Raw genomic sequence first — 24,763 nt, forward strand, 5'->3', positions numbered from 1 at the left:
AGATTTATTTTAAGATGCTATTACCTTGGCACCTAAATTCTCAAAGGAAACATTGATACAAAGAATAGAAAGATCATATTTAACTTGTCTATTGCTATTCATCACTTGAACTTATACAGAAAGATATCTGACATGGCCTGTGCCTTTTTATGCCCTGTACAGTTAGAATATAATATTGGTGAAATAAACAACATCTATAAATAAAAACAAATTAATAATAAATGGAAAGAAATCTAATCAACTATTCCAGCCAGGCTCTGTGCTTTCATATTTTCTCATCACCCAAGGGAATAGGAAATACTCTTTCACATGTCCCTAAGGTGAATTTTCTTTCCTTCACCTGTGAGCCAAAGAGGAGCTAGAGAAAGAGAGAGGTCATTGAAAGTCCAAAGCAAACACAGTGATAAACATTTTGTAGGAAGAGTAAGTGGCATTCTGATTTAAATATGGCAGTTCACCATAATGGCAGGGCACCAAAAAAAAAAAAGTGCGCCTCCTCAATTTACAAATGTGATTAAGGGATATAACAAGATTTTATACTTTTTTTTTTTTTAATACTGAAAATTAGTAGGCCATATGTGGAGAAGGAAATGGCAACCCACTCCTGTATTCTTGCCTAGGGACTCCTGTGGACACAGGAGCCTGATGGGCTCCTGTCCATAGGGTCACATAGAGTCGGACACGACTGAAGCGACTTAGCATGCATGCATGCATTGGAGAAGGAAATGGCAACCCACTCCAGTATTCTTGCCTGGAGAATCCCAGGGACAGAGGAGCCTGGTGGGCTGCCATCTATGGCGTCGCACAGAGTCGGACACGACTGAAGGGACTTAGCAGCAGCAGCAGCAGCAGCAGCAGTAGACAGTATGAGAATGTGTAGGTGGGGAGGTCGTTGGGCTCTTTCTCTATTTTTCTTCTGGTGGTCCAGCCTTTGAAACAGAATGCAACTACAGTATCTTGGGAATGACCCAGCCCTGACCAGGGGTACCTATGGACATGAATTTTTGAGCACTCGCTCAATGACAGTTACTGCCTACCTGCTTTTCCCTCTTTGACTAACCAAATTTTAGTGTCTCTGTGTAGACCACTCATTCCCACTGGATTCTTTGGGGTGGGGGTGGTGTAGGGGACAGGAGGATGGATGGGGCATTGGAACTGTCATTAATGTTCCATGTGCTTTCCAGGAACGAGAGTTCTGGCACTTAACATGAATTGATTTTAAACTCTAGACCTTAATCCTCTGGAGAGAGTCAGAAGAAAAGCCATGAGAGCAGCTGGGTTTCATTAGGAAAGAAAAGAGGGCATTCAGTCTTCGAGGAGGACAGTTTCCCAGTCTGGGCAGTGATCGGGTTTGTCAAGGGGAGAGAGAGAGCCCTCACAATGAAAAACCGCTGTTTCGGCAGAAAAGCGGCTCTAAATCTGGACCAAATCACTCTCGTGTGGTGGAAGGGTTGGAGCTCGTTGCTAGATCTTGCCGAGCGGCCCTCTTCCTCGGTCCGGGGCTAAGCCAGGTCCCAGCCTAAGGACCGGGCGGGCCCCAAGGGCCTCGACCCACTGCCAGCGGGATCCCCGGCGCCGGCGGCGGTGGCGCGAGCGGGCGGGCGGACGACGGCCGCCGCGCCTTCATTAGAGGGCGCTCTGGGGACGGCTCTGCAGCAGTGCAGACTCCCGCCGCTTCCTCCCCGCTGCCCCTCCCCGCGAGTCCCGGCGAAACGCGGCCAGGCCCCGGGGACCGAGTCTCGGCGCCGCCGGGGGCCGGGTGCGGGCCGCGCCGCTCCTCCTTCCGCCGGCCATGCAGTCTTCCGGCTCCTCTGGCTCCCGCAGCCCCGGCTGGGGCCGGGCCGGCCCGAGGTGAGTCCGGGCTCGGCGGGTGCAGGCCCCGCGGCTGCCGCAGGCTGGGCCCCGGGGAGGCGCTGTGGGGTGGGGTAGGGGGGAGGCGGGGAACGGGTGTCGTCGTCGCGTGGCCCGGGGAGGAGGCGGCGGCGGCGGCATGAGGGACGAGGGCGCGGTAGGCCCCAAGGAGGAGGCGGGGGCGCGGGGCATCCGCCCGCCTCCCTGGGACCCGCCCCGGTGACAGGTCCGGCCTCTGAGTCCCCGCCGTCCCCTCTGTCCGCAGGCAGCCGCGAGGGGAGTAGGGCGCCCTCGCGCCCGCTCGCGCCGCACCTCGGCCGCCGCCGCCGCCGCGTCCATGACCGCGACCCCCCGGCCGAGGACACCCGCCGCCGCCGCCGCGCCCCGGGCCGCCCACCCCCGGCCCCGCCGGTCCCCGCACTCTACCGCCCGCCGCCCGCGCCAGCTGAGGTGAGCCCGGGGCGCGGGCCGACACCGGCGGCCCCGACCCCTCCCACACCTCGGACCCCGCGGCCGGCCCCAGCCGCCCCCCTGACTGCAGCGCCGCGGTCGCCTCTTCCCCGCTCCTTTCATCACCCCCGGCTCCCCTGCGCTCCGGCCGCGGACGGGGCTCGTCATCCCCGGCTCTGCGCCTCCTGCTGCCGCCGCCGCTCCCCTCCCCCTACTCCCGTTCTTCCTCCTTTTCGCCTGATTATCGCCCACTTTCTTCCTCTCACCCGCTCACCCTTTTGCCCGCTTTTCTGGCCCCCCTCCTTTCCCCCCACCCTCCTCTACACACCTAAGGAAAAAGGAACGCCAGACCCGATTTGCCGCAAATGAACCATTTTAGCGTAACTCTTTTTTTGGGGGGGGGCTAATGCGAGAGACCGTTTTAAAGGATGAATCAGTGCAGAAGGGTGGTGGTGAGGGTCCCGGTCTGGATCGAGAGGTGCCCGCTTCAGTCTTCTCTTCTCTGCTGTCAGTTAGGGAGCTGCCGCAGGCGTGTGAGGCAGGTCGCTGTGTTGTTTCTTCCTCAAAGTCCAACCGGAGACTGCAGTGACACGCGGTTGCGGGCCGGCCGCTGAGGAGTTGGTGGGAATAGTGCTATCAGTTGCTAAATATATTAGGACGTAGCCTGTGCCTCCGTGAACAGCTCCCTTGACCTTGTGGGGCTCCTCCTCCGCTGGCTGTCCGTCCCCCTCTGGAATTTCCCGGACGGATCGCTGAGGTACTACAGCGAGGGGGAAAAGCTTAGATCCTCGATTTTTTCTTTTTTCATTTGTTTTTGTGCTGGAGGTGATTTCTCTATTAGTGACTGTCTAGATGTGTTCACTCCGTTTTCCTTTTTAAATGAATTTTCTTTTCACCTCAGCAAGACAGGACAGACTTCGATGTGAGAATGGCTGTGACTCTGGAAGAAGCTCCGTGGCTGGGCTGGATCTTGGTGAAAGCCCTGGTGAGGTTTGCCTTCATGGTCGCCAACAACCTGGTTGCGATTCCATCCTACCTCTGCTATATAATCGTGCTTCTGCCCCTTCGACTGCTGGACAGCAAGCGCTACTGGTACCTTGAAGGAATGATGTACAAATGGCTTTTAGGAATGGTGGCTTCTTGGGGATGGTATGCTGGATATACAGGTAAGAGCATGAGCGGTTTTTAAAATGCATATTTAAAAATGTGTAACGTTTGCCTTAAATCAGGAGCCATGTTTTAAAAAAAATGTGTATTACACTTCAAGTGGAAGATGCTTTGACCATTGTAAACACAGAGAACAATTCTATTGAGGTTTTTTTTTTTTTTTAAGAATCCTAATTTAGAAAGGATGATATTTTCAGAAGTATCATTTCATAGTTATATACTGATAAATTCCTTAAATAATGGCTTTTAATGATTGACATGTACTAAAACCCGTCAGTGTAAGCTGTCCTAGAGGAGTAAGAGTGAGTTTTATTGGACTTCAGGGGTTATAAAATGAAGAAGTAAGATGTTTAGCTCATAATCATTGGGCATTAAGAAAAAGTACTGAGCCCTATTTGTGCTAAGATAGTTTAATAAAAGTTTTTTCATTTAATGGTGTATTGTACTTGTGTTCACATTTGAAGCCAAGCAAAGGGTGGCTTTTTTTCTGTTAAGTATGTTTCCTTTGTTTACTAGATAATTTTATATTAGAATATTAAATGTAAGAAATTAAGTTTATCCCTGTTAAGCTAATGTATCTTCAGAGTGTCTTTTAATAGATTTTTATTTCTGCAAGCGTAATGCTATTCTAAAGTGAATTTTAAAGAACTGAGAAGCAGTGTTTATTTTCTGCTTATAAGCCTTACATGCTTTGAGAACTTGTGCCCTGGTTGTGAAAATTGTGTACTATTATATTTATTTGACATTTCCCTCTAAAAAGTAGGATAACGAAAAAAGCATTCAGGTTTCTGGCCCTTGTCTTGGACATTGAGGCTTTATCATAGAATTTTATAACTGATAAACTCCTTAGAGATAGTGCCACAGATGCTGTGGTCAGTGGAGTCTGTAGCTCATATCTTGGAAGAGTGAGCAGGGTACTTTTAGGGTTGAACAGCACCGCAGATCCCCACTTAAGATTTTCTGTCTCCCTCTTTCCTGCCCAGGCGACATCTGCAGATTTTACGTACACACACAAGGGCACTGACAGCACACAGCTTTTTTGGAGTCTGGCAGTCTCTTGCTAGGTTAGAGTGCTCTTAGTTGCCCCAGATGAAGCTTTTCTCCTTCTGGCAATGCCATTTATTATTCTGCAAGACCCGAACCCCCAGGGATAGTATACGCATTGCTTCTTTGTTATGTATCTTGTTGAAATTCCAGTGGTCTTTAGATATGGCAGGTGAACTTCTGGTCCTCTTTGGGGGGACCTGGTGGTAGCAGCAGTAGTAAGAGAAAAAAGAAAACGAAGTAAAAATGAATTTTTTTCTATGGTGCTGAATTTTCACCTGTGCTGCACTGCTGTCATAGAATCGCTTTACTCTGTAGAGTCTGAGCTTCCCCCAATATGCTATGCAGTACTACTGGTTTGTTCTTTGCACAGTATACTTAAGTTTGCTTGTTTTAAATGAGCTCATAGTAGTTCTAGATATAAGTTCTAGAAGTTCATTCTACTTAAAAATAATGAAATTACTGAAACATTTGTGCCTGTGTGTGTGTGTTTGGAATATTTGTGTGTAAGTGTTAGCATGATCAGAAGCTGGGAAAAAATAATTTGGCATTGACCTTGAGATTGTAAGGAGGGTAGTGGTGCTGACTGAAGTTAAAGTTAATTATGCTATGGCTACAGCAAGGCTGCAGTATAATTTTTAAGCATATTTTCTTGGAGTGTTTCTTCTTTGCTGCCTATAAAACCATGCAGTTTCTTTGGCCACCTGCTTGGAAGGTGGTCTTGGCATGCTCTGCGTATTTTAGTCTCTCTGAAGCATCTGCTCTCCTTCAAGATACTGCTTTTTGACCATTTGATTGGTTTGTCTCATTTAAATATAGAATATCCTGGTATGTGCATTTTAAATAGTCTTCCTATAGGTAGACTACTTCTCAAGGGTCTGGTCATAACAGAACACAGACAAGGTCAAACAAATGTAGGAGTGACTTTTGTTTAAAGCCGCAACTGTGTCTAAAGAAGCAAACATAAGCAGGGGTTGATGAGCAGATACACCCACAAGGGGGTTGTGTTGGGCTTTGTTTGGATTATATGTTTCATTTCTTACCTTTGTATCAAGGAGAGGGTGGGCCTGGGTTTTTTTTTCACCTTCCCCTTTCCCTAGTTTTAAGTTTCACACCTGGAAAATTGAGCATTGCCAAAGCAGTGCTGCTCAGCGTGTCTAGTATGTTTATGTTTTAAAATAAAAATTGCCAGACTTTGTTGAAAAACCGCTTCTAAGGAAACCTTAAATGTTAATTAGCTAACTGTTAACTGGGAAACTGAAAATTGAATATTGGTATAGAATATCAAATTTTCAAGTTGTGACATTCAGTCTAAGGTAAGTGAATTACTCAGCTTTGCTGCTGAAGACTTATGTTGATTATATAATCTACACTGCCCCATATAGTAGCTGCCAGCCATATTTGACTATTTAAATTAATTAAAATGAAATAAATTTAAAACTCAGTTTCTCATTCACACCAACCACATTCCAAGTGCTCAGTACTAGGTGTCTGGTGGCTACTGTAGTAGACAGTGGAGATAATAGAACGTTTCCATCATCACAGGAAGTTCTATTGAATAGAGCTGATAAATAGTAGGTGTGACTTTTTCCTATTTCTTAGAAAAAGTGCATTTTATCTTTTTAAAAGAATGTTTTTCTCAACATAATTCTGAACAGATTTCTTTTGGGGAAGACAGGAAGATTTATTAAAATTTTATAACATTGACCTTTAATTTGAGGCAAATATCACACAAAAAATGAGTCCTTTAAACTCAAACACACTTCTTGGATAGAGAATGGTGAGACTAGTTAAGTCTAAAAATTTAACTAGATGTTCTTGTACTTGATTTGTCTTCTCAGAGCTGGGGTACTATCTGTGGACCCAGAAGAGGGAAAAGGATTTTCTGGTCTCTCTGCCCATTTCTGATTTTACATTTTCTGTCCAGGGGAACACATTTCTTGAAAGAACTCTGAGGACGCTGGGGTTTCTTCATCTCTAGTTTGCTACTAGGCAGTGATGATTGTTGTGATCACATTTCCTTCAATGGCACGTGCTGTCCAAGCCTCTCGTGTTGAGGGAAAGTTGTATACTACCTTGGTCTCTTTATTTCAAGAGCAAACCAAAAGACCTACTCCTTAATGATTCATATCTACCCGCTTTATTCAGAGCCAGGATAAATCAGCATACTCCTTTGTCTTCAGTTTAAGTGAAGATTGGCAAATCTCAATGCGATATTTCTTTGAAATAATATGTTTATTTAAAATAGATTATTATGATTTTCATTCACTTCTTTAATAAATACATTGTTCCCCATCCAAACACATCTAATTAAAGCCTCTTACACAAAATCCTTTAAAAATATTCACTGTAAGTAGAAGCTTCAAAATTTCTTATGCAGGATGAGGGGAGTCTTTTGGGCCACAGTCTGGCTGGAAAAGAGCGAGGTGCCAGGGGACTTAGCACCAAGCTATCTTTGCTTCGCAATCCTCGTTTCCCTTGGATTGGGTGTTTACTTGGATGGCTGATGGGATTAGGTTTAGCTTCCTCCCACTCCCCAGGGGACAGCTGTCATGGCTCCATGTTAGTCTTTGGGGTGCTATTTGATAGTGTTGTACATTTTTTTTGCTGGGATATTCACTGTGTGAGGAAAATTAATTATTATTAATTTTGTCTGCCTGACATTTAAGAGTTTTAATCTAGCGTAGTATTTTTCCACTTTTGAGGCATAAACCTACTTAATGTGTCAGGACGAACATAAAAAAAAAAGAGTGTGAACTAGAAAAGATCAGAAGTATATGCATTTGTACTGGGTGGGTGGTTGTTAGTCTCTCAGTCGTGTCTGACTCTTTGTGACCCATGGACTGTAGCCCGCCAGGCTCCTCTGTCCATGGGATTCTCCACTCAAGAATACTGGAGTGAGTCGCAGTGCTACAGATTTCCTTTTTTTTTTTTTTTTTTTGCTGTGAGCCGTCAGAATGTCATTTGAAAGACATTCTTCCGGTGGAAAGAGCTAAAATTTAGAATTTTGGGAGTCAGCTGTCTTGGTCTAGCTTTAACTTTAACATCTCTACCTAACTAGTAGGAGGGAGAGCCTTACCTGCTCTGTGCCCCGTGGCTGTGAGCTCCCTATAGACAGAGATGTAGTGTTCTTTATACCCCTAGAACCCAGTTCATTGCCTGATGCTCACAGGGTGCTCTATAAGTGTTCTAAGTGTTTTTTTTTCCTTCAATGAATCCCTTCTTTCATTCTTAGTCCCAGCTGACCTTCCATTCCCCCCCAACCCCCGCTCTTGGAAGCGTGGCCATCTTAATCACTGGACTGCCAGGGAAGTCCACTGCCTGCTGCTACTGCTGCTGCTAAGTCGCTTCAGTCATGTCCGACTCTGCAACCCCGTAGACGGCAGCCCACCAGGCTCCCCGTCCCTGGGATTCTCCAGGCAAGAACAGTGGAGTGGGTTGCCATTTCCTTCTCCAATGCATGAAAGTGAGAAGTGAAAGGGAAGTCACTTAGTCATGTCCAACTCTTCGCGACCCCATGGACTGCAGCCCACCAGGCTCCTCCATCCATGGGATTTTCCAGGCAAGAGTACTGGAGTGGGGTGCCATTGTCTTCTCCGAGTCCACTGCCTACCTTCCTAGTTTTGATATCAGAACTTTCAGGAAGGTAGGCATCTAAGGCAGCTCAGTCTGTTATCAAGATCATTGCAATCCACAGAATATAAACCCTGAACTGGATCATGTTTTTCATACACTTGCACGCACATACACACACCGACTACAATACCACATTTGTTAATTTAACACACCTTAATTGAGCTTCTAGTGTGTGTGGGAACAGGTGCATAAGACATAAATATGACTTTAAGTTGTTCACAGCAGCTTTGGTCGGAAAGACAGTGCCGCTAACAATGAACGCATCCTGGTACAAGGCTTAATGGAGTGTACCATGGGATGAAAGAGGAAGGGCTGCTAATCTTGCCCCGGAGGTAGGTGGCAGCCGAGAGGAAATAGGGAATTTAGGATAGGAGCAACTTTACATTCTTTTTTTTTTTTCATAGGGAAATATTTGTCTATGGGGCTAATTCTATCATCAGTAATTATATAGATTTAAGAGATTTGAATAATGCATCAGTTTTAAATTTGCATCTCCATGATGATAATATTAGCTAACACTTACTGCAATGTAAACCAAGCAGTGTTTGATGAGTTTTAGTTATGTGATGCTCACAGCAGTGTTATCAAGTTGGTACTATTATTATCCTCTCCTTTTGTTATTGATGTTGAAATTGAAACACAGAGATTTCACAATTACTTCCTCTTATGCATTAACTGAGTTGATGCTGCCACAAGTGCATTTTTGTGTTTATAGAACCATTATTGACCTTTATATTATATTTTTAGAATATTTAAAATTTTTTTTTCTACCCATACTATTGTTTCTGAGGCCTGAAATCTCTTTCTGAAACTACAGATTTTTAACTCCTGAAAGCAATCTCATGGTTGTGGATTTCTGCAAGAGGTTAAAAAAATTGTTGCTTCAACAGAATTATTTTTAATAAATAAATTGCATAAAATCCCACTTCCTTAAGATTCAGAAAACAACTCAACCGAAATTTTAGTTTTTGAGTGCTTGACAGTCATCAGGATGAGGAGGTATTGCAATGATGTTAGAGCAACAGCTGATCTTGATGTAAATACAGGTGAGGACGGCTCAGTAAAGTATTTTGATTTTTATGTGGAAAAATTTTTATATACCATTAACTCAGCAATTTGATATCTAGTCTTACTTCAAAGATTGTATATTTGTATATAATTAATTATTATATAGTTTTAATGTATATATGGTATATTTAATCGTGTACACATACCCTATACATACATTGTTACAGAAGCACATGAAACATTATTTGCAGTTCTTGTAAAAGATAAGACCTCAGATTCTGGAATCAAAAAATTCCTACTTTCTTTTTGTTTACATTTGCCTTGTATATCTTTGCCCATCCTTTTGTTTTCTAACCATTTAAATTACTTTGATTTACATATATCTTTCAATCAGCATGAAGATAGGTTTTGCTCTATGAGTCAATTTGAAAATCTCTTTCAACATGAGTTGAATCCATTTACATTTATTGATATGTCAGACTTTTTTTCTGGGGTCTGTCATTGTATTTTATATTTTCTGTTGTAAAATTTATAAATGTTAAGTCTTTCAGTGTGTAGTCTTCCCTTGCTTTCTTGTTCTTTTGATATTTAGGAAGGTTTGTGTTTTTGTCTTATTAGTTGCTTTATATATTTTTATATTACAGTTCACAGTAACTGTTTTCTTCTATGAAAAAAGGTGAAAGTCTTTTAAAATATTCTCTTCTCTCTTCCCCTTTCTCTTTTCTATCACCCAATTTTAGTCAATAGTGAATACTATTTATTCACTATTGTATTTACATTTGCACTGTTTTGTATGCTTTTACTTCTGCTACTTGATTTGTAAGCTTTAAGGCTCTCTGTTGACTCCCAGCTGTTACATCAAGATAATGAGTTAGCTTATTATACTTCCTGCTCACTTTCTCCCGTCACCTAATTTTTTTATTTGAATTTATACATTATTATAGACTATAATGTTTATGTTCTGTTTTGTCACCTTTATCTTTTCTTCTTTTAGTCTTAATTTTTCAGTTAAATATGTGTAATGCTCACTCAAACACTTTTGCAGAAGTTTTTCCTAGTTGCTTAAAGTTTGTCATCTGGTAGTTTCTCAGTAACATCATGAAAACAAAAGGGACCATTATTCTAACATTTTCAGAACTTCTTTTTGTTGCTTTACACTTAGGATGGCTTAGCAGATAATAAAGTCCTCGGCTCACTCTTTATTTCCTTGAGCATCTTATAGGTTTGTTCAATGTCTTCCGGCATTAAACGTTGCTATGTAGATGTGTGAAGCTAACTTGAATTTTTTCCCATTATTAATGATTTGATCTTTTTGCCTATTGGCCCAATGAATTCTGTCTCTAATATTTAGTAATTTTACTAGGATATGCTGGTGTAGGATACGTTGGCACATGTGTGCTTTTTTAATATATAGACTCAGATCCATTTTTATTTCAGGAAAGTTTTCTTTAATTACATCTTTAAATGTTTGTTTTGTTTGATTATTTTTGTTTTCTTTCTTGGTGACCCTAATTATATGTCTGTTGGATCTCCCTTTTTATATCTTTTCTGTTTATTACTTTGCTCTAATCCTTCTAAACACTTTTTCATTTGTTTCTATCTTTAATGTCTCTGTGTCTTCTGCAGTCTCTTTTCTGTGTTCTCCTTCCAGTTTCTTCATGTCTGTGATGCTTTTGTTCATTCTTCTGTTTCTTCCTTGAGTTCTGCTAGTTCATGCTTCTTTTGTTCCTGTTGTCTAGTCAGTTCTTCCTTGAGTTCTTATTATATTTATGCTTTGTGATCTTTTTCATATTGGAGTGACTTCATTGATTAATTTCTTAATTTCGTGCAAGAGTATGTAGTTACAGTTTTTATTTTCTCCGTTGTAATGTTTTTCTAGCAGTATTCTTTGACAGTTGGTATGTTATGCTGCTCATTTCTACTGTTTTTCTTACAGTATCTCCAAGTCATTGCTGTGCCAGTTTCCCTTTGGTTTCCTGTGATTTAGTGAATTGGATTTTCCCTATTCAGTTATTTGTAGGAGGTATGGGTGGAACCAAAGTAGATTCCAGATTTCAGAGGTAGTTTTTTTCTTTTCTTTTCTTTTTTTTTTTTTTAACATATGAAGCCTGATTGTGTTCTCTGTGGTGCCACAAACCCTCTGTCTCTCCAAACCAGATTAAGTCCAGGAGGCTTTTTGCCACTGCAGCATGCCAGCGTAAATCCCTCTTAAGGATGAGCACTTTCACGTTGCTTTCTGAGAGCTGCCATTTTGGAGCCCTCTTCGTCACATGCCACACATTCTGTCTGTCTCTGCTCTCCACTTCCACTACAGATTCTGTCTTATGTCAGCTTGGTTTGATCTCAGCCAGATCTCATGTATTGTGGAAGTTTTATATTTTTGTTTTTCTCCTATACTTCCAGGAAAAGAGTTTTGTGAGGTTTTCTTTTTCTCTTTCTCCTTGTTGCTGTGTATATTTTCTAGGAAGATTCACATCTATAACTCTACAGTATTCATGCCAATGTAAGATTTTTATTCAACTATGTAATTATAATGCAGGCAACTCTGTGTCCATTTAAATGTACTACTAGTGGATTGTTATAAAGTGGAGACTAGTTTTGCTCCATATTTAAGTTCCTTTCTTTCTGTCCAAAAGCAAGACATAACCTCCCCGTTTTTTTTTTCCCCTCCCAAATTGTTTTGGATTTTGGTTCTCAAACTGTTTTGTTTCTTGAAATACTTATCACTGGAGTATATAGAAGATAAATTCTCTGTTTCCACTTGACTACAGAAAGAAAATGTCACTAAAATGAATGGAAGAAGTGACTTATCTTTGATACTTGAGTAAGGAATATGAATGAAATGTAACATTAATACTATAGGATCTGGTCTATTGACCACTTTGAAAACTTTAAAGGTGACTAGTGCTACCAAACTTTGATAAACATATTTATAGTATATTATAATATTAAATATTTTAAGTATATATAATATATATTAGTTATATAAAAGTATATTATCTGTATAAAATATGGTATATTTATAGTTTGAAAATGTTAGTCACTCAGTCATGTTCGACTCTTTGCAACCCCATGGATTGTAGCCCTCCAAGCTCTCCAGTGCATGTATGGATGTGAGAGTTGGACTGTGAAGAAAGCTGAGTGCCAGAGAATTGATGCTTTTGAACTGTGGTGCTGGAGATGACTCTTGAGAGTCCCTTGGACTGCAAGGAGATCCAACCAGTCCATCCTAATGGAGATCAGTCCTGGGTGTTCATTGGAAGGACTGATGCTGAAGCTGAAACTCCAATACTTTGGCCACCTCATGCAAAGAGTTGACTCATTGGAAAAGACCCTGATGCTGGGAGGGAGGGATTGGGGGCAGGAAGAGAAGGGGACAACAGAGGATGAGATGGCTGAATAGCATCACCGACTTGATGGACATGAGTTTGGGTAAACTCCGGGAGTTGGTGAGGGACAAGGAGGCCTGGCATGCTGTGATTCATGGGGTCGCAAGGAGTTGGACACGACTGAGCGACTGAACTGAACTGAAGCTCTTCTGTCCGTGGAATTCTCCAGGCAGAAATACTGGAGTGGGTAGCCATTCCCTTCTCCAAGGGATCTTCCCAACCCAGGGATCAAACCCAGGTCTCCTGCATTGCAGGCAGATTTTTTTATAATCTGAACCCAGGGAAGCCCATATTTATAGTTTGTCTGTTATAAACTAGTTTCAAGAGTTTCTTTTCAGAGTTTGCAAACTAGTGGCCATATTCAGCAGCCAGTGGGACTTTATTTGATCTTTGCAGTTTTTCAATTTTTTAAATTAGTTGGCAACATTTCAAAATTAGGGGTTTTTCCCAAAACATGAAAGATGAAACCAAAGTTTCCAGCTCTTGAGAAATGAGAAATGTGACTCTCTTGGGGCCTCACGTCTGGCAGCAGCTTGCTGGAGTTGAGTGATGGCTGTCTCCTTTAGATGGTCCTGTGCTCTCCTGTTTACCCAAGACCCCACCCCTTCCTTGTCCTCCTCTGGACCCGCTCTGCTCACTTACATTACTGCCTGGACCCCAGAGGCTTAAATGATATTCATTGAAAAATACTCAAGCAATGATTACTAGTCTATTTCTGCTGGGAATATGACAGTTTTGCATTTATGGCCTTTAACAATGCCTGTATCCTAATGAATTGTACCATTAAAACCGAAAGTTGGTTAGTGATCTCAGGCTCTGATTTCATGCAGCAGAGGCACATGATGAAAACTGCAAAATGAAATGCCATTAGTAAGAACTGTGGTCACAGGTTTTTCAAGTTTCATGTACCATATTACTTGTCTAATGAAATGTTTCCTGTTACTTGTGCATTCAGTAACTGGTAGAATGTCTCATTTCTTCTTTTGAATATAGTCATGGAAAACCTAGATGATTAAAAATTGGTAATTTCTTTTTGCTTTTCATATTTGAATATGAAAAACAAAGTCTAGTTGATTTGTTTCTTTAACTTGTAGTGTAGATAATTTTAAAATGGTGTCATAAAAACATGCATAAATTTTAGTTATAAGATTATACTTTTTCTTAAGTTTGGTAGATCTGATCAAGTTTTGCTAGTAACCTTTTCCGCAAAATTTTTTATTACTCATTAAACTTTAAGAAACTATTATGAGTCAAGTATATAAACATGTTTTAATATGCTATTAGGAGTATGCATTGTTTGACACTTTTAAGGGATAAAACATCTGTAAATTTAAATACATCAGGATGTTTCTGAATCATCAAAAGACTAAACTATGATCAATATAGCTTTTGTTGCTGTTGTTCAGTCACTATATGATAATATATATGTGTATATAAATATATAAAAATTGAGATAGAACTCACATACCATAAATTTTGCTATATTTGAATGTACAATTTAATGGGTTTTACTAAAGTCACAAGATTATACAGCCATGAGCACTGACTAATCCTAAGACATTTCATCACCCCCAAAAGAAACCCCAAACTGTTTAGTCCTCACTCTCTATTTCCTCCTCCCTTCAATCCTGGCAACCACTAATCTCTCTTCTGTCTGTATGGATTTGCCTATTCTGGACTTTCATACAAATGGAATTGTACAATATGTACTTGTATGTGTCTGACTTCTTTCACATAGCACAGTGTTTTCTGGGTTCATCCATATTATAATGTGTTAGGACTTTATTCCTTTGTATGTCTGAATAATACTCCATTGTGTAGACAGATTACATTTCATTTATATATTCCTCAGTTGATGAACATTTGGGTTGTTTCTACATGTTGGCTATTGTAAATAATGCTTCCAGAAACATTCATGTATGAGTTTTGGGGTGAATATATGTTTTCAGTTCTCTTGGACCTAGGAGTCCAATCGCTGAGTCATATGATAATTCTGTGTTTAACTTTTTGAGGAACTGCCAAACTATTTTCCATAGCAGTTGTCATGTTGTGCGTTCTTACCAGCAGGGTAGAAGAGTTCCAGTTTCTCCATATCCTCATTAATACTTTCTATTGTCTGGGTTTTTGTTTTTGTTGTTTTAGTTTGGCCATCCTAGTGGATGTGAAGTAATAGCTCACTGTGGTTTAGATTTGCATGTTCCTAATGAGGGATTGGGGGCAGGAGGAGAAGGGGACGACAGAGGATGAGATGGCTGGATGGCATCACCGACTCGATGGACGTGAGTTTGAGTGAACTCCGGGAGTTGGTGATGGACAGGGAGGCCTGGCGTGCTGCAATTCATGGGGTCACAAAGAGTTGGACACGACTGAGTGACTGAACTGAACTGAATGACTAATGGTCATAAGCATCTTTTCATATGCTTATTAGCCAGTTATATATCTTTTGAGAAATGTCTGTTCAAATGCTTTGCCCGTTTTTGAATTGAATTATTTGTCTTCTTAGTATTGAGTTGTAAGGTTTTTCTGTGTTTTATATACTACACTCTATCTGTTTTTTCATTGGTTACTTGTGTTTTTGGTGTCATCTAAGGAACCACTGCCTAATCCAAGGTCATGAAGGTTTACACCTATGGGTGGTTTTTTTTTTCCTTTTTTTTTTTTTTTTGGTTCCTCTGTGCGGCATGCAGAATCTTAGTTCCCTAACCAGGGATCAAACCCATACCCTCTTCACTGGAAGCATAGAGTCTTAACATCTGGACTGCCGGGGAAGTCCTATGTTTTAAGAGTTTAGATTTTATACTTAAGTTTTTGATCAATTTTGAGTTAATTTTTCTAGGTAGTATAAGGTAGGGGTTCATACTTCATTCTTTTGCACATGGAGGATATCTAGTTGTTCTAACATTACTTGTTGGAAAGACTGTTCTTTCCATATTGAGTGATCTTGGCACCATTGTTGAGTATCCAGTTGGCCATATGGGTTTATTTCTGGGCTCTCAGATCTGTCCTTGTGCCAGTACCACACTTTTCTTTATTACTGTAGTTTTGTACTAAGTTTTACATTTCAAGTATATTTTGCTGTATTTCAGTACTTTAAGAATTCATGATCCATTTTGTTACATATAATGACTTCAATAATCATGCTAGTTCACTAATCAGAAATCCTAAAGTTGTTTTGGATTTAAAAGTGTTTACTGAATACTGTGTTTTTCAAGAATTAATATTTATAATTGGGTTAAATCACCCATTTTTACCTCTGTGTTGAGGAAACGCTTATAAGTTATGTATTTCACTAGGAGTTGTCTTAGAAATAACATGATTAGAATTAACAATATTTCTTTCCTGTTTGCTCTGTCAAGAAAGTAGGGCATTCATTGTAGAAATATCTTGTGTAATTGAACAATCAAATGCTTATTGTCTACTGCCAGTTAGCAAAGTTATTGATTTATATAATACTGTGCTGAAGAGTATGATTTAGATTAATTTCTACCCAAAGGATTTTTGGCATAGTTTCTAGTTTGATGGATGGTTTTGAGTTTGCTATGAACTATGGGTCCAAAATGCTTTTGCAAAAAATTTTCTGAAAAACAGTGTTCAGTATGCACATTTTCCCCAATGTGATGGTTCTACTTTTTAAAGTTAATTGAAATCATTGCAGAGAAGAAAATTAACTAGAAGCTAAATTGATATTAAAAATGGATGTATAAAATGGATTACATGGATCAGGAAAAAGGGTGTCATTTGAAGTAAGTTGTAAGCTGTTTTTTTTATGGGTGGGATTGTTATTGTTCAGTCACTAGTCATGTCTGAGTCTCTGTGACCCCATGGACTGCAGCACACCAGGCTTCCCTGTCCTTCACTGTCTCCCGGAGTTTGCTCCGACTCATGTCCTCTGAGAAAGTGATGTCACCCAGCCATCTCGTCCTCTGTCACCTCCTTCTCCCTGCCCTCAATGTTGCCCAGCATCAGGGTCTTTTCCAGTAAGTCGGCTCTGCACAGCAGGTGGCCAGAGTATTAGCACTTCAGCCTAAGCGCTTCCAATGAATATTCCCTTCCACTAACCCTTCCAATGAATATTCAGGGTTGAATTCCTTTAGGATTGACTGGTTTGATCTCCTTGCTGGCCAAGGGACTCAAGAGTCTTCTCCAACACCATCCTTAAAAAGCATCAATTCTTTGATACTCAGCCTTCTTTATGTTCCATCTCGGACATCCATACATGACAACTGGAAAAACCATAGCTTTGTCTATACAGAACTTTGTGGGCAAAATAATATCTCTGCTTTTTAATACACTGTCTAGATTTGTCATAACTTTCCTTTCAAGGAGCAAGCATCTTTTAATTTCACGGTTGCAGTCACCATCCACAGTGATTTTGGAATTCAGGAGAATAAAATCTGTCACTGCTTCCACTTTGTCCCCTTCTATTTGCCATGAAGTGATGGGACCAGATGCCATGATCTTAGTTTTCTGGATGTTAAGTTTTAAGCCAGTTTTTCACTCTCCTCTTTTCACCTTCATGAAGAGTCTCTTTAGTTCCTCTTCACTTTCTGCCTTTAGTGTGATGTCATCTGTATTTTTGAGGTTATTGATATTTGTCCCACCAATTTTGATTCCATCTTGTGATTCATCCAACTTGGCATTTTGCATGAGGTGCTCTGTGTAGAAGTTAAATAAGCAGGGTGAAAACATATATATAGCCTTGACGTACTCCTTTCCCAATTTTGAACCAGTCCATTGTTCCATGTTTGGTTTTACCTGTTGTTTCTTGACCTGCATACAGGTTTCTTGGGAGACAGGTAAGGCGGTCGGGTATTCTTGTCTCTTTCAGAATTTTCCATAGTTTGTTGTAATCCACACAGTCAAAGGCATTAGTGTAGTCAATGAAACAGAAGTAGATGTTTTTCTGGAATTCCCTTGCTTTCTCTGTGATCCAGTGGATGTTGGCAATTTGATCTCTGTTCTTCTGCCTTTTTGAAACACAGCTCATACATCTAGAAGTTCTCAGTTCATGTACTGCTGAAGTCTAGTTTGTAGGATTTTGAGCTTTTCCTTTCTAGCATGTGAAACGAGTGCAGTTGTACAGTAATTTGAACATTCTTTGGCTTTGGCTTTCTTTGGGATCTTTCCTCATAGCTCAGTTGATAAAGAATCCACCTGCAATGCAGGAGACCCCAGTTTGATTCTTGAGTTGGGAAGATCCACTGGAGAAGGGAAAGGCTACCCACTCCCGTATTCTTGGGCTTCCCTTGTGGCTCAGCTGGTAAAGAATCTGCCTGCAGTGCAGGAGACCTGGGTTTGATCGCTGGGTTGGGAAGATCCCCTGGAGAAGGGAAAGGCTACTCCATCTAGTATTCTGGCCTGGAGAATTCCATGGACTGTAGTCCATGGAGTTGCAAAGAGTTGGACACAACTGAGCGACTTTCACTTCACTTCACTTCTTTGGGATCGGAGTGAAAACTGACCTTTTCCAGTCCTGTGGCCACTGCTGAGTTTTCCAAATTTGCTGGCATATTGAGTGTAGGACTTTCACAGCATCATCTTTTAGGATTTGAAATAGCTCAGCTGGAATTGCATTACCTCCACTAGCTTTGTTCATATTAATGCTTCCTAAGGCCCACTTGACTTTATACTCCAGGATGTCTGGCTCTAGGTAAGTGACCACACCATCATGGTTATCCAGGTCATTGAGACCTTTTTTGTATAGTTGTCCTGTGTATTCTTGCCACCTCTTCTTAATCTCTTCTGCTTCTGTTGGGTCCTTACCGTTTCTGTCCTTTATTGTGTCTATCCTTGCATGAAATGCTCCCATACTCCCTTGATAGCTCTAATTTTCTTGAAGAGATCTCTAGTTTTTCCCATTCTGTTGTTTTCCTCTATTTCTTTGCACTGTTCACTGAAGAAGGCCTTCTTGTCTCTCCTCGCTATTCTCTGGAATTCTACATTCAGTTGGGTATATCTTTCCCTTTCTCCCTTGCCTTTTGCATCTCTTCTTTCCTCAGCTATTTGTAAGGCTGCCTCAGACAACCACTTTGCTTTCTTGCATTTTTTCCCTGCTTTGGAGTGGTTTTGATCACTGCCTCCTATACAGTGTTACAGACCTCTGTCCATAGTTCTTCAGGTATTCTGTCTACAAGATCTCATCCCTTGAATCTACTTATCACCTCCACTGTATAATCATAAAGGATTTGATTTCGGTCATACTTAAATAGATTTGTGGTTTTTCCCAACGTTCATCAATTTAAGCCTGAATTTTGCAATAAGGAGCTGCTGATCTGAGTTTTTGTGATTGAGAGGCTGAGTTAGGCAATCATTTTAAAGCTGATATAAACTTTTAAAACTGTTTTAAACCTCAGATCCTTGTATACAGTTGTATTCTATTACAGTTAATAATTATTTCTAAATATGTATGTTATTGGAGATACACCATGAGGTATTCCGGAAAAACATTGACTTTTGAGTTTGAGTTCTGCCACGGCTCATTACTAGTTGTATAACCTTGAACTTAACTTCTCTGAGCTTCAGTTTCACTGTCTTTATTAATGGAAGTTGTATTGATAATATTTTTCTCTTGTGAAGTTTAAATGTGAAGTGAATAGCTTGACATTTGGTACTCTATAAATAATAATATCATTATCATCATTATTATTACATTAATGCCTAGGAAAACAATTATGTTTACTTTTAGGGGAGAGGTGTGAATAAATGAATAAAAGCTAACTTATGGAATAATTTTAGAAACACATTTGAGGATACTCAGACTTGGCTCAATATAGTTCTTATGCTTTCAGTTCAGTTCACTTCAGTTCAGTCGCTCAGTCGTGTCTGACTCTTTGTGATTCCATGAATCACAGCACGCCAGGCCTCCCTGTCCATCACCAACTCCTGGAGTTTACCCAAACTCATGTCCATCGAGTCAGTGATGCCATCCAGCCATCTCATCCTCTGTTGTCCCCTTCTCCTCCTGCCCCCAGTCCCTCCCTCCCAGTATCAAGGTCTTTTCCAATGAGTCAACTCTTCGCACGAGGTGGCCAAAGTATTGGATTTTCAGCTTCAGCATCAGTCCTTCCAGTGAACACCCAGGACTGATATCCGTTGGGATGGACTGGTTGGATCTCCTTGCAGTCTAAGGGACTCTCAAGAGTCTTCTCCAACACCACAGTTTAAAAGCATCAATTCTTCGGTGCTCAGCTTTCTTCACAGTCCAACTCTTCATCCATACATGACCACTGGAAAAACCATAACCTTGACTAGACGAACCTTTGTTGGCAAAGTAATGTCCCTGCTTTTTAATATGCAATCTAGGTTGGTCATAACTTTCCTTCCAAGGAGTCAGCATCTTTTAATTTCATGGCTGCAATCACTATCTACAATGATTTTGGAGCCCCCCAAAATAAAGTCTGACACTGTTTCCACTGTTTCCCCATCTATTTCCCATGAAGTGATGGGACCAGGTGCCATGATCTTCGTTTTCTGAATGTTGAGCTTTAAGCCAACTTTTTCACTCTCCTCTTTCACTTTCATCAAGAGGCTTTTTAAGTTCCTCTTCACTTTCTGTCATAAGGGTGGTATCATCTGCGTATCTGAGGTTATTGATATTTCTCCTGGCAATCTTGATTGCAGCTTGTGCTTCTTCCAGCCCAGCATTTCTCAGGGTGTACTCTGCATATAAGTTAAATAAGCAGGGTGACAGTATACAGCCTTGACGTACTCCTTTTCCTATTTGGAACCAGTCTGTTGTTCCATGTCCAGTTCTAACTGCTGCTTCCTGACCTGCATATAGGTTTCTCAAGAGGCAGGTCAGGTGGTCTGGTTTTCCCATCTCTTTCAGAATTTTCTAGTTTATTGTGATCCACTTCTGCTTTAAGCAATAAATAAAAATAATTTATTGTTAGTAGTTTAAGCCATAGTCTAGCTAAAATATTAACTAAATTTCACATTTGTAAATTACAAAATGCTTCAAAGCAATTTATGTTTAACTTTTCTGATTCATTCCGTCACCTATTCTAATACCAAATATTTGAGTGTCTTTTCTGTCAGACATCGTGCTGGTGGTGGAAATAAAACAGTAACAAAACAGAAGAGCTCCTGTTCTTCTACAGTTGACTTTTTCACATGGGAGACAGAAGGAGTTGCATGATAACCATGAAACCCCAAGTGTGAAAAGGGCTACAAAGAACAAGTATAGGGGCTGTGAGAGTAGGTAATAGAGGTCTTGTTCTGGAGATGATGGTGTCAGGGAGAAATGGCCTCCTTGAGAAAGTGACATTGAGACTGAGACTTCAAGTATAAGTGGACCAGGTGGTGCTGGGGGAGGGCTGCATATTCAGAGGACGCAGAGCTTGTTGTGTTTGAGGAATGAAGGGAAGAGCAGGTGGGATGCAGCAGGGAGCGAATGAGGAGGGGAGCAGCGGCGGCGAGGGTGAGATGATGAGGCCAAGCCCACTGAGGCCTTGTGGTACTTACTGAGAATTTTGAAATTTATCATAAAAGGAATTAATGCAAGGATTTTAAGCAAGGGAATGATGGAAATCAGACTCTCTAATCCATTTCCACAAAACTCTGCCTGTTTTGTGAAAATGGATTAGAGAGAGGTGAGAGTACGCAGGTAGTACCCTCTGGAAGATTCTCAGCTTCCCCAGGTGAGGTGATAGTTGCTTGGTCCAGGGGTGATGGTATTGGAGATGGAAAGAAGTGAACTAATTTGGGGATTTTATGGGAGGAAATTATCGGGACTTGCTGAGAGCTTGGACATAGAGGACAGAATTCATGGACAGGTGATGGGTTTGACTATGAGGTTTCTGGTGTGAGATGCTGCGTTCATAGGGAAGCCCAGCGAAGGAGCAGTGTTGAGAAGAAAGATGAAAAATTGAGCACAGGCTGAGTGAGAAGCATCTAGGAAAAGCTCTGAAGTAGATACATGGGTATGCAGTTTAGAACTCAGAAGAGACACGTGAACTAGAAAGATCAATTGGGAAATTAACAATGGTACTTAAAGTCATGGAGATGAATGGGTTCACCTAGGGAGATTGTAAGTACTGAGTGGTGGGAGACCAGGGCCAGACTCTGAAGAATGCTGACACTTGGAGGTTGGGGAGAGGAGGGTAGTAGAGCCTGTGAAGGAGCAGCTAGAGAAGTAGAAGGCATGCCTGGGCTGTGAGTGTGTGTGAGAGGTCAGCAGTGTTCCAGGGCAGGGGTTCCCCAGGAGAGCTGCTGAGAGTGTCCATTTTGTAAGGTGAGCTGATTCATCCTTTCAATTATTTGGCAAGAGCACCTTCATTGAGGTAGGAGTGGACCTAGCTTGGAGTGAGTTGGAGATGAATGATGAATGGAGGAAATAAAATGGAAACATGTATGTATGATTTTCCAGAAACGTGGCTCTGCAGGAATAAAGGGTGACAGTTGCAGGAGAGAAATTGGGTCAAGGGAAGGCTTTTATTTATTTTTTTTTTAAGATTTAAAACTCTCGCTTTTGACCCACTTAAGAGTTGTACCTGATGAAACCAGAGTCATTTACTTACACCGCTCAAGTGCTTAGGAAACTATTCTATGATTAAATGAGACAAGGCTTATCAGATCTCCATGATACGATAAAACATGGAAAGCACTTAAATGCTGCCTCTGGTGACACAGGCAGGTAAGCAAGGCAGAGCTGCCATGGTTTGATCCTGTTCCAAGCTCTTATTCAGTAAGGCTTGGTCCCTTGGTCCCTCTGCATTTTCTCATTGATGTTTTTCCTGTCCCTAAGATCTGTTCTTCAGTTTCTTTGAAAGTGTATCTCCTTATCTAAGCCCATGACATCCTTTCCTACTGCTCTAATTTCTGCTGTTTCCTTCTTTCTGAACCTCTTTGACATCTGCTCTGCAACTGTGGTTACAAACCTTTGGACTGAGAGTTCCTGCAGTGCTTCAGAGTTCTCTCAGGGGTTCAAGAATCCCAAAATATATTAAATGCCATCTGTGGTTGAATAAATAATGGGTCTTATAAGTACATGTTAATATGTTTCAAATATATGTAGCTGCTGTTTTTTTTTTTTTTTTAAATAAGAAATCCCTTAAAAGCATTATAGACTTTACAGTTGCTTTTTGTTACCAATCTTTTAATTCAGTGCTAAGAGAACTACTAGCATAGGTGTCTGCCACATTTTTTCCACTTAATTTTAGAATGCTGGGAGGGATTGGGGGCAGGAGGAGAAGGGGACGACAGAAGATGAGATGGCTGGATGGCATCACTGACTTGATGGATGTGAGTTTGAGTGAACTCCGGGAGTTGGAGATGGACAGGGAGGCCTGGCGTGCTGCGATTCATGGGGTCACAAAGAGTCGGACACGACTGAGTGACTGATCTGATCTGATCTGATCTTAGAATGCTATACCACTCACTTTGAGAAACAATCTATTAATGTCAGGGGGTAAATATTATAAGATATAAAGTCAAAAATTTTATTAGGTTACTAAGGTAGGGCAGTAAGACAAGTGTTGGCGAAATGTTCAGATTTCCTTGGTCGTGCACTGCACACTGTGCAGCATGTCAGGTCTTAAAGTTCCCTGACCAGGGGTCGAACCCACGCCCCCAGCACTGGAAGCACTGAGTCCTACCCACTGGACCGCCAGGGAGGTCCTACACAGATTTCATGTCTCATTTCTCTGTGCTCAGAGGGTCTATATTGCCAGGCCCAGGTCTTGTCGTGTTTTGTGATGTTAAAAAAGACTGTTCACACTTGAAACAGTTAAGACTCACTGCTCCACAACCAGAATTCTGGTTCATATTTTTTCACTGTTGTTTTTACCTTTGCTGTTCCAATCTCTTTAGCTTGTCAGCTAGTTCAGGGCAGGGACTGTGGTTCTTTCTTCTTCCTTATACCTTTCTGCAGAAATTGGCAAGCTAGTGCCTTTAAGCCAAATCCAGCTGTTTGTTTCGTAAGTTTTCTCTAGTTCAAGAGGTTTTTTTACAGATGACGGTTTGCAGTTGATCTGATAATAGGAAACGCTAACTTTGAAACCCAGTTCACTGAAATCTTACTCCTCGCAAGAAAGAATTTTGTTCTTCTCTTTAGTAGACCAAAAGTCACAAAAAGTTGTATTCTATTATTTTTATATTTTCAATTTTGTCAATAAAGATTTGTAGAATTTTGTTGTAAAACAAATTTGTTACGTAAATGCCTATATAATTTTACTCAATTCTGACTCTTGGCCCGCATAGCCTAATAGTTTACTATCTGACCTTTTAGAGAAGTTTATTGATCCCTGCTTTATAGTGATAATTCCCAAATTAGTCTGTACATCTGTATTATCAGAGAAGCTTTGTATGTATATCAATTTCTCTACCCTGGAGAGTCTGATCAACATATTAAGATGGAGCCTGAGAACCTATATTTTTAACAGGCCGTTTAATTGTTTAGGAATCACTGCCTTTTAATGCCAGGGTCCCCAGTCTCTGGGATCTAATGCCTGATGATCTGAGGTGAAGCTGATGTAATAATTATAGAAATAAAGTGTACAATAAACATAATGCATTTGAATCATCCCAAAACCATACCACCCCTCCTCTCTCTCTGTGGAGAAATTGTCTTTCACGAAACCAGTCCCTGGTGCTAAAAATGTTGGGGACTGCTGTGAATGCATTCATAGGGTTGAACCCTAAGAGATAGCGAAATGAATATTGGATTAGATATCAGAGGACAGCTTGTTATTTTCTTACTTCAACATTTACTGACTATGGGACCCTATCCAAGTAACTACTTGTTCTGCAGGTTTTTGAGAAATTTTCGGTTCCTTTGTTTACACAGAATTTTGCTTAATCCTCTACAGTAGTAGTTCTTTTACTTTGTGGGGTTCATAAGAACCTCTTTCAGAGTCTGATGAGAGCTCTGGGCTCTCCTCTCAGAAAAGTGCACCTGTATTAATTTCATGTAGTTGCATAACAAATGAGCACAGAAGCGTTTAAAACAACAGAAGTGAATTCTTGTCACATTTCTGGAGGCCTGAAGTTCAACTCCTCACAGAGGCTCTAGGGGGAGATTGTCTGCCTCTTTTCTGGTAGCTGTCAGCATTCCTGGGCTTATGGCTGCATCACTCCGAGCTCCGCCTCCAGAGTCATGTGGCCACCCCCTCTTCTCTGTGTCTGTCCTCTATGTGTCTCTTATAAGGATGTTTGTCATTGGCTGAGGGCCTAGCTGGGTAATCCGGAATTAGCTCCTCTTCTCAAGAGCCTAAACTGAA

At 41.1% G+C, this 24,763-nt stretch overlaps 1 protein-coding gene across 4 annotated transcripts in view; it reads left to right on the forward strand.

The window, feature by feature from the left end:
- The first annotated feature begins 1,767 nt into the window (after nt 1-1,767).
- The window catches only part of LPGAT1 (lysophosphatidylglycerol acyltransferase 1), an 85,412-nt gene continuing 62,416 nt past the window's right edge, over nt 1,768-24,763 (forward strand). Inside the window, exons 1-2 of one of the 4 annotated variants that reach the window (XM_061383582.1) lie at nt 1,768-1,851; nt 3,203-3,467. In XM_061383582.1, the coding sequence (XP_061239566.1) occupies nt 3,230-3,467 (238 nt within the window). In that variant the 5' untranslated portion in view covers nt 1,768-1,851; nt 3,203-3,229. Of the gene's footprint in view, nt 1,852-2,210; nt 2,302-2,337; nt 3,059-3,202; nt 3,468-24,763 lie in introns of those variants that run through there. The other 3 variants (XM_061383583.1, XM_061383584.1, XM_061383585.1) reach the window with 3 other exon arrangements.

Source organism: Bos javanicus, chromosome 16 (assembly GCF_032452875.1).
Source record: "Bos javanicus breed banteng chromosome 16, ARS-OSU_banteng_1.0, whole genome shotgun sequence".
In the NCBI taxonomy this organism is placed as follows: domain Eukaryota; kingdom Metazoa; phylum Chordata; class Mammalia; order Artiodactyla; family Bovidae; genus Bos; species Bos javanicus.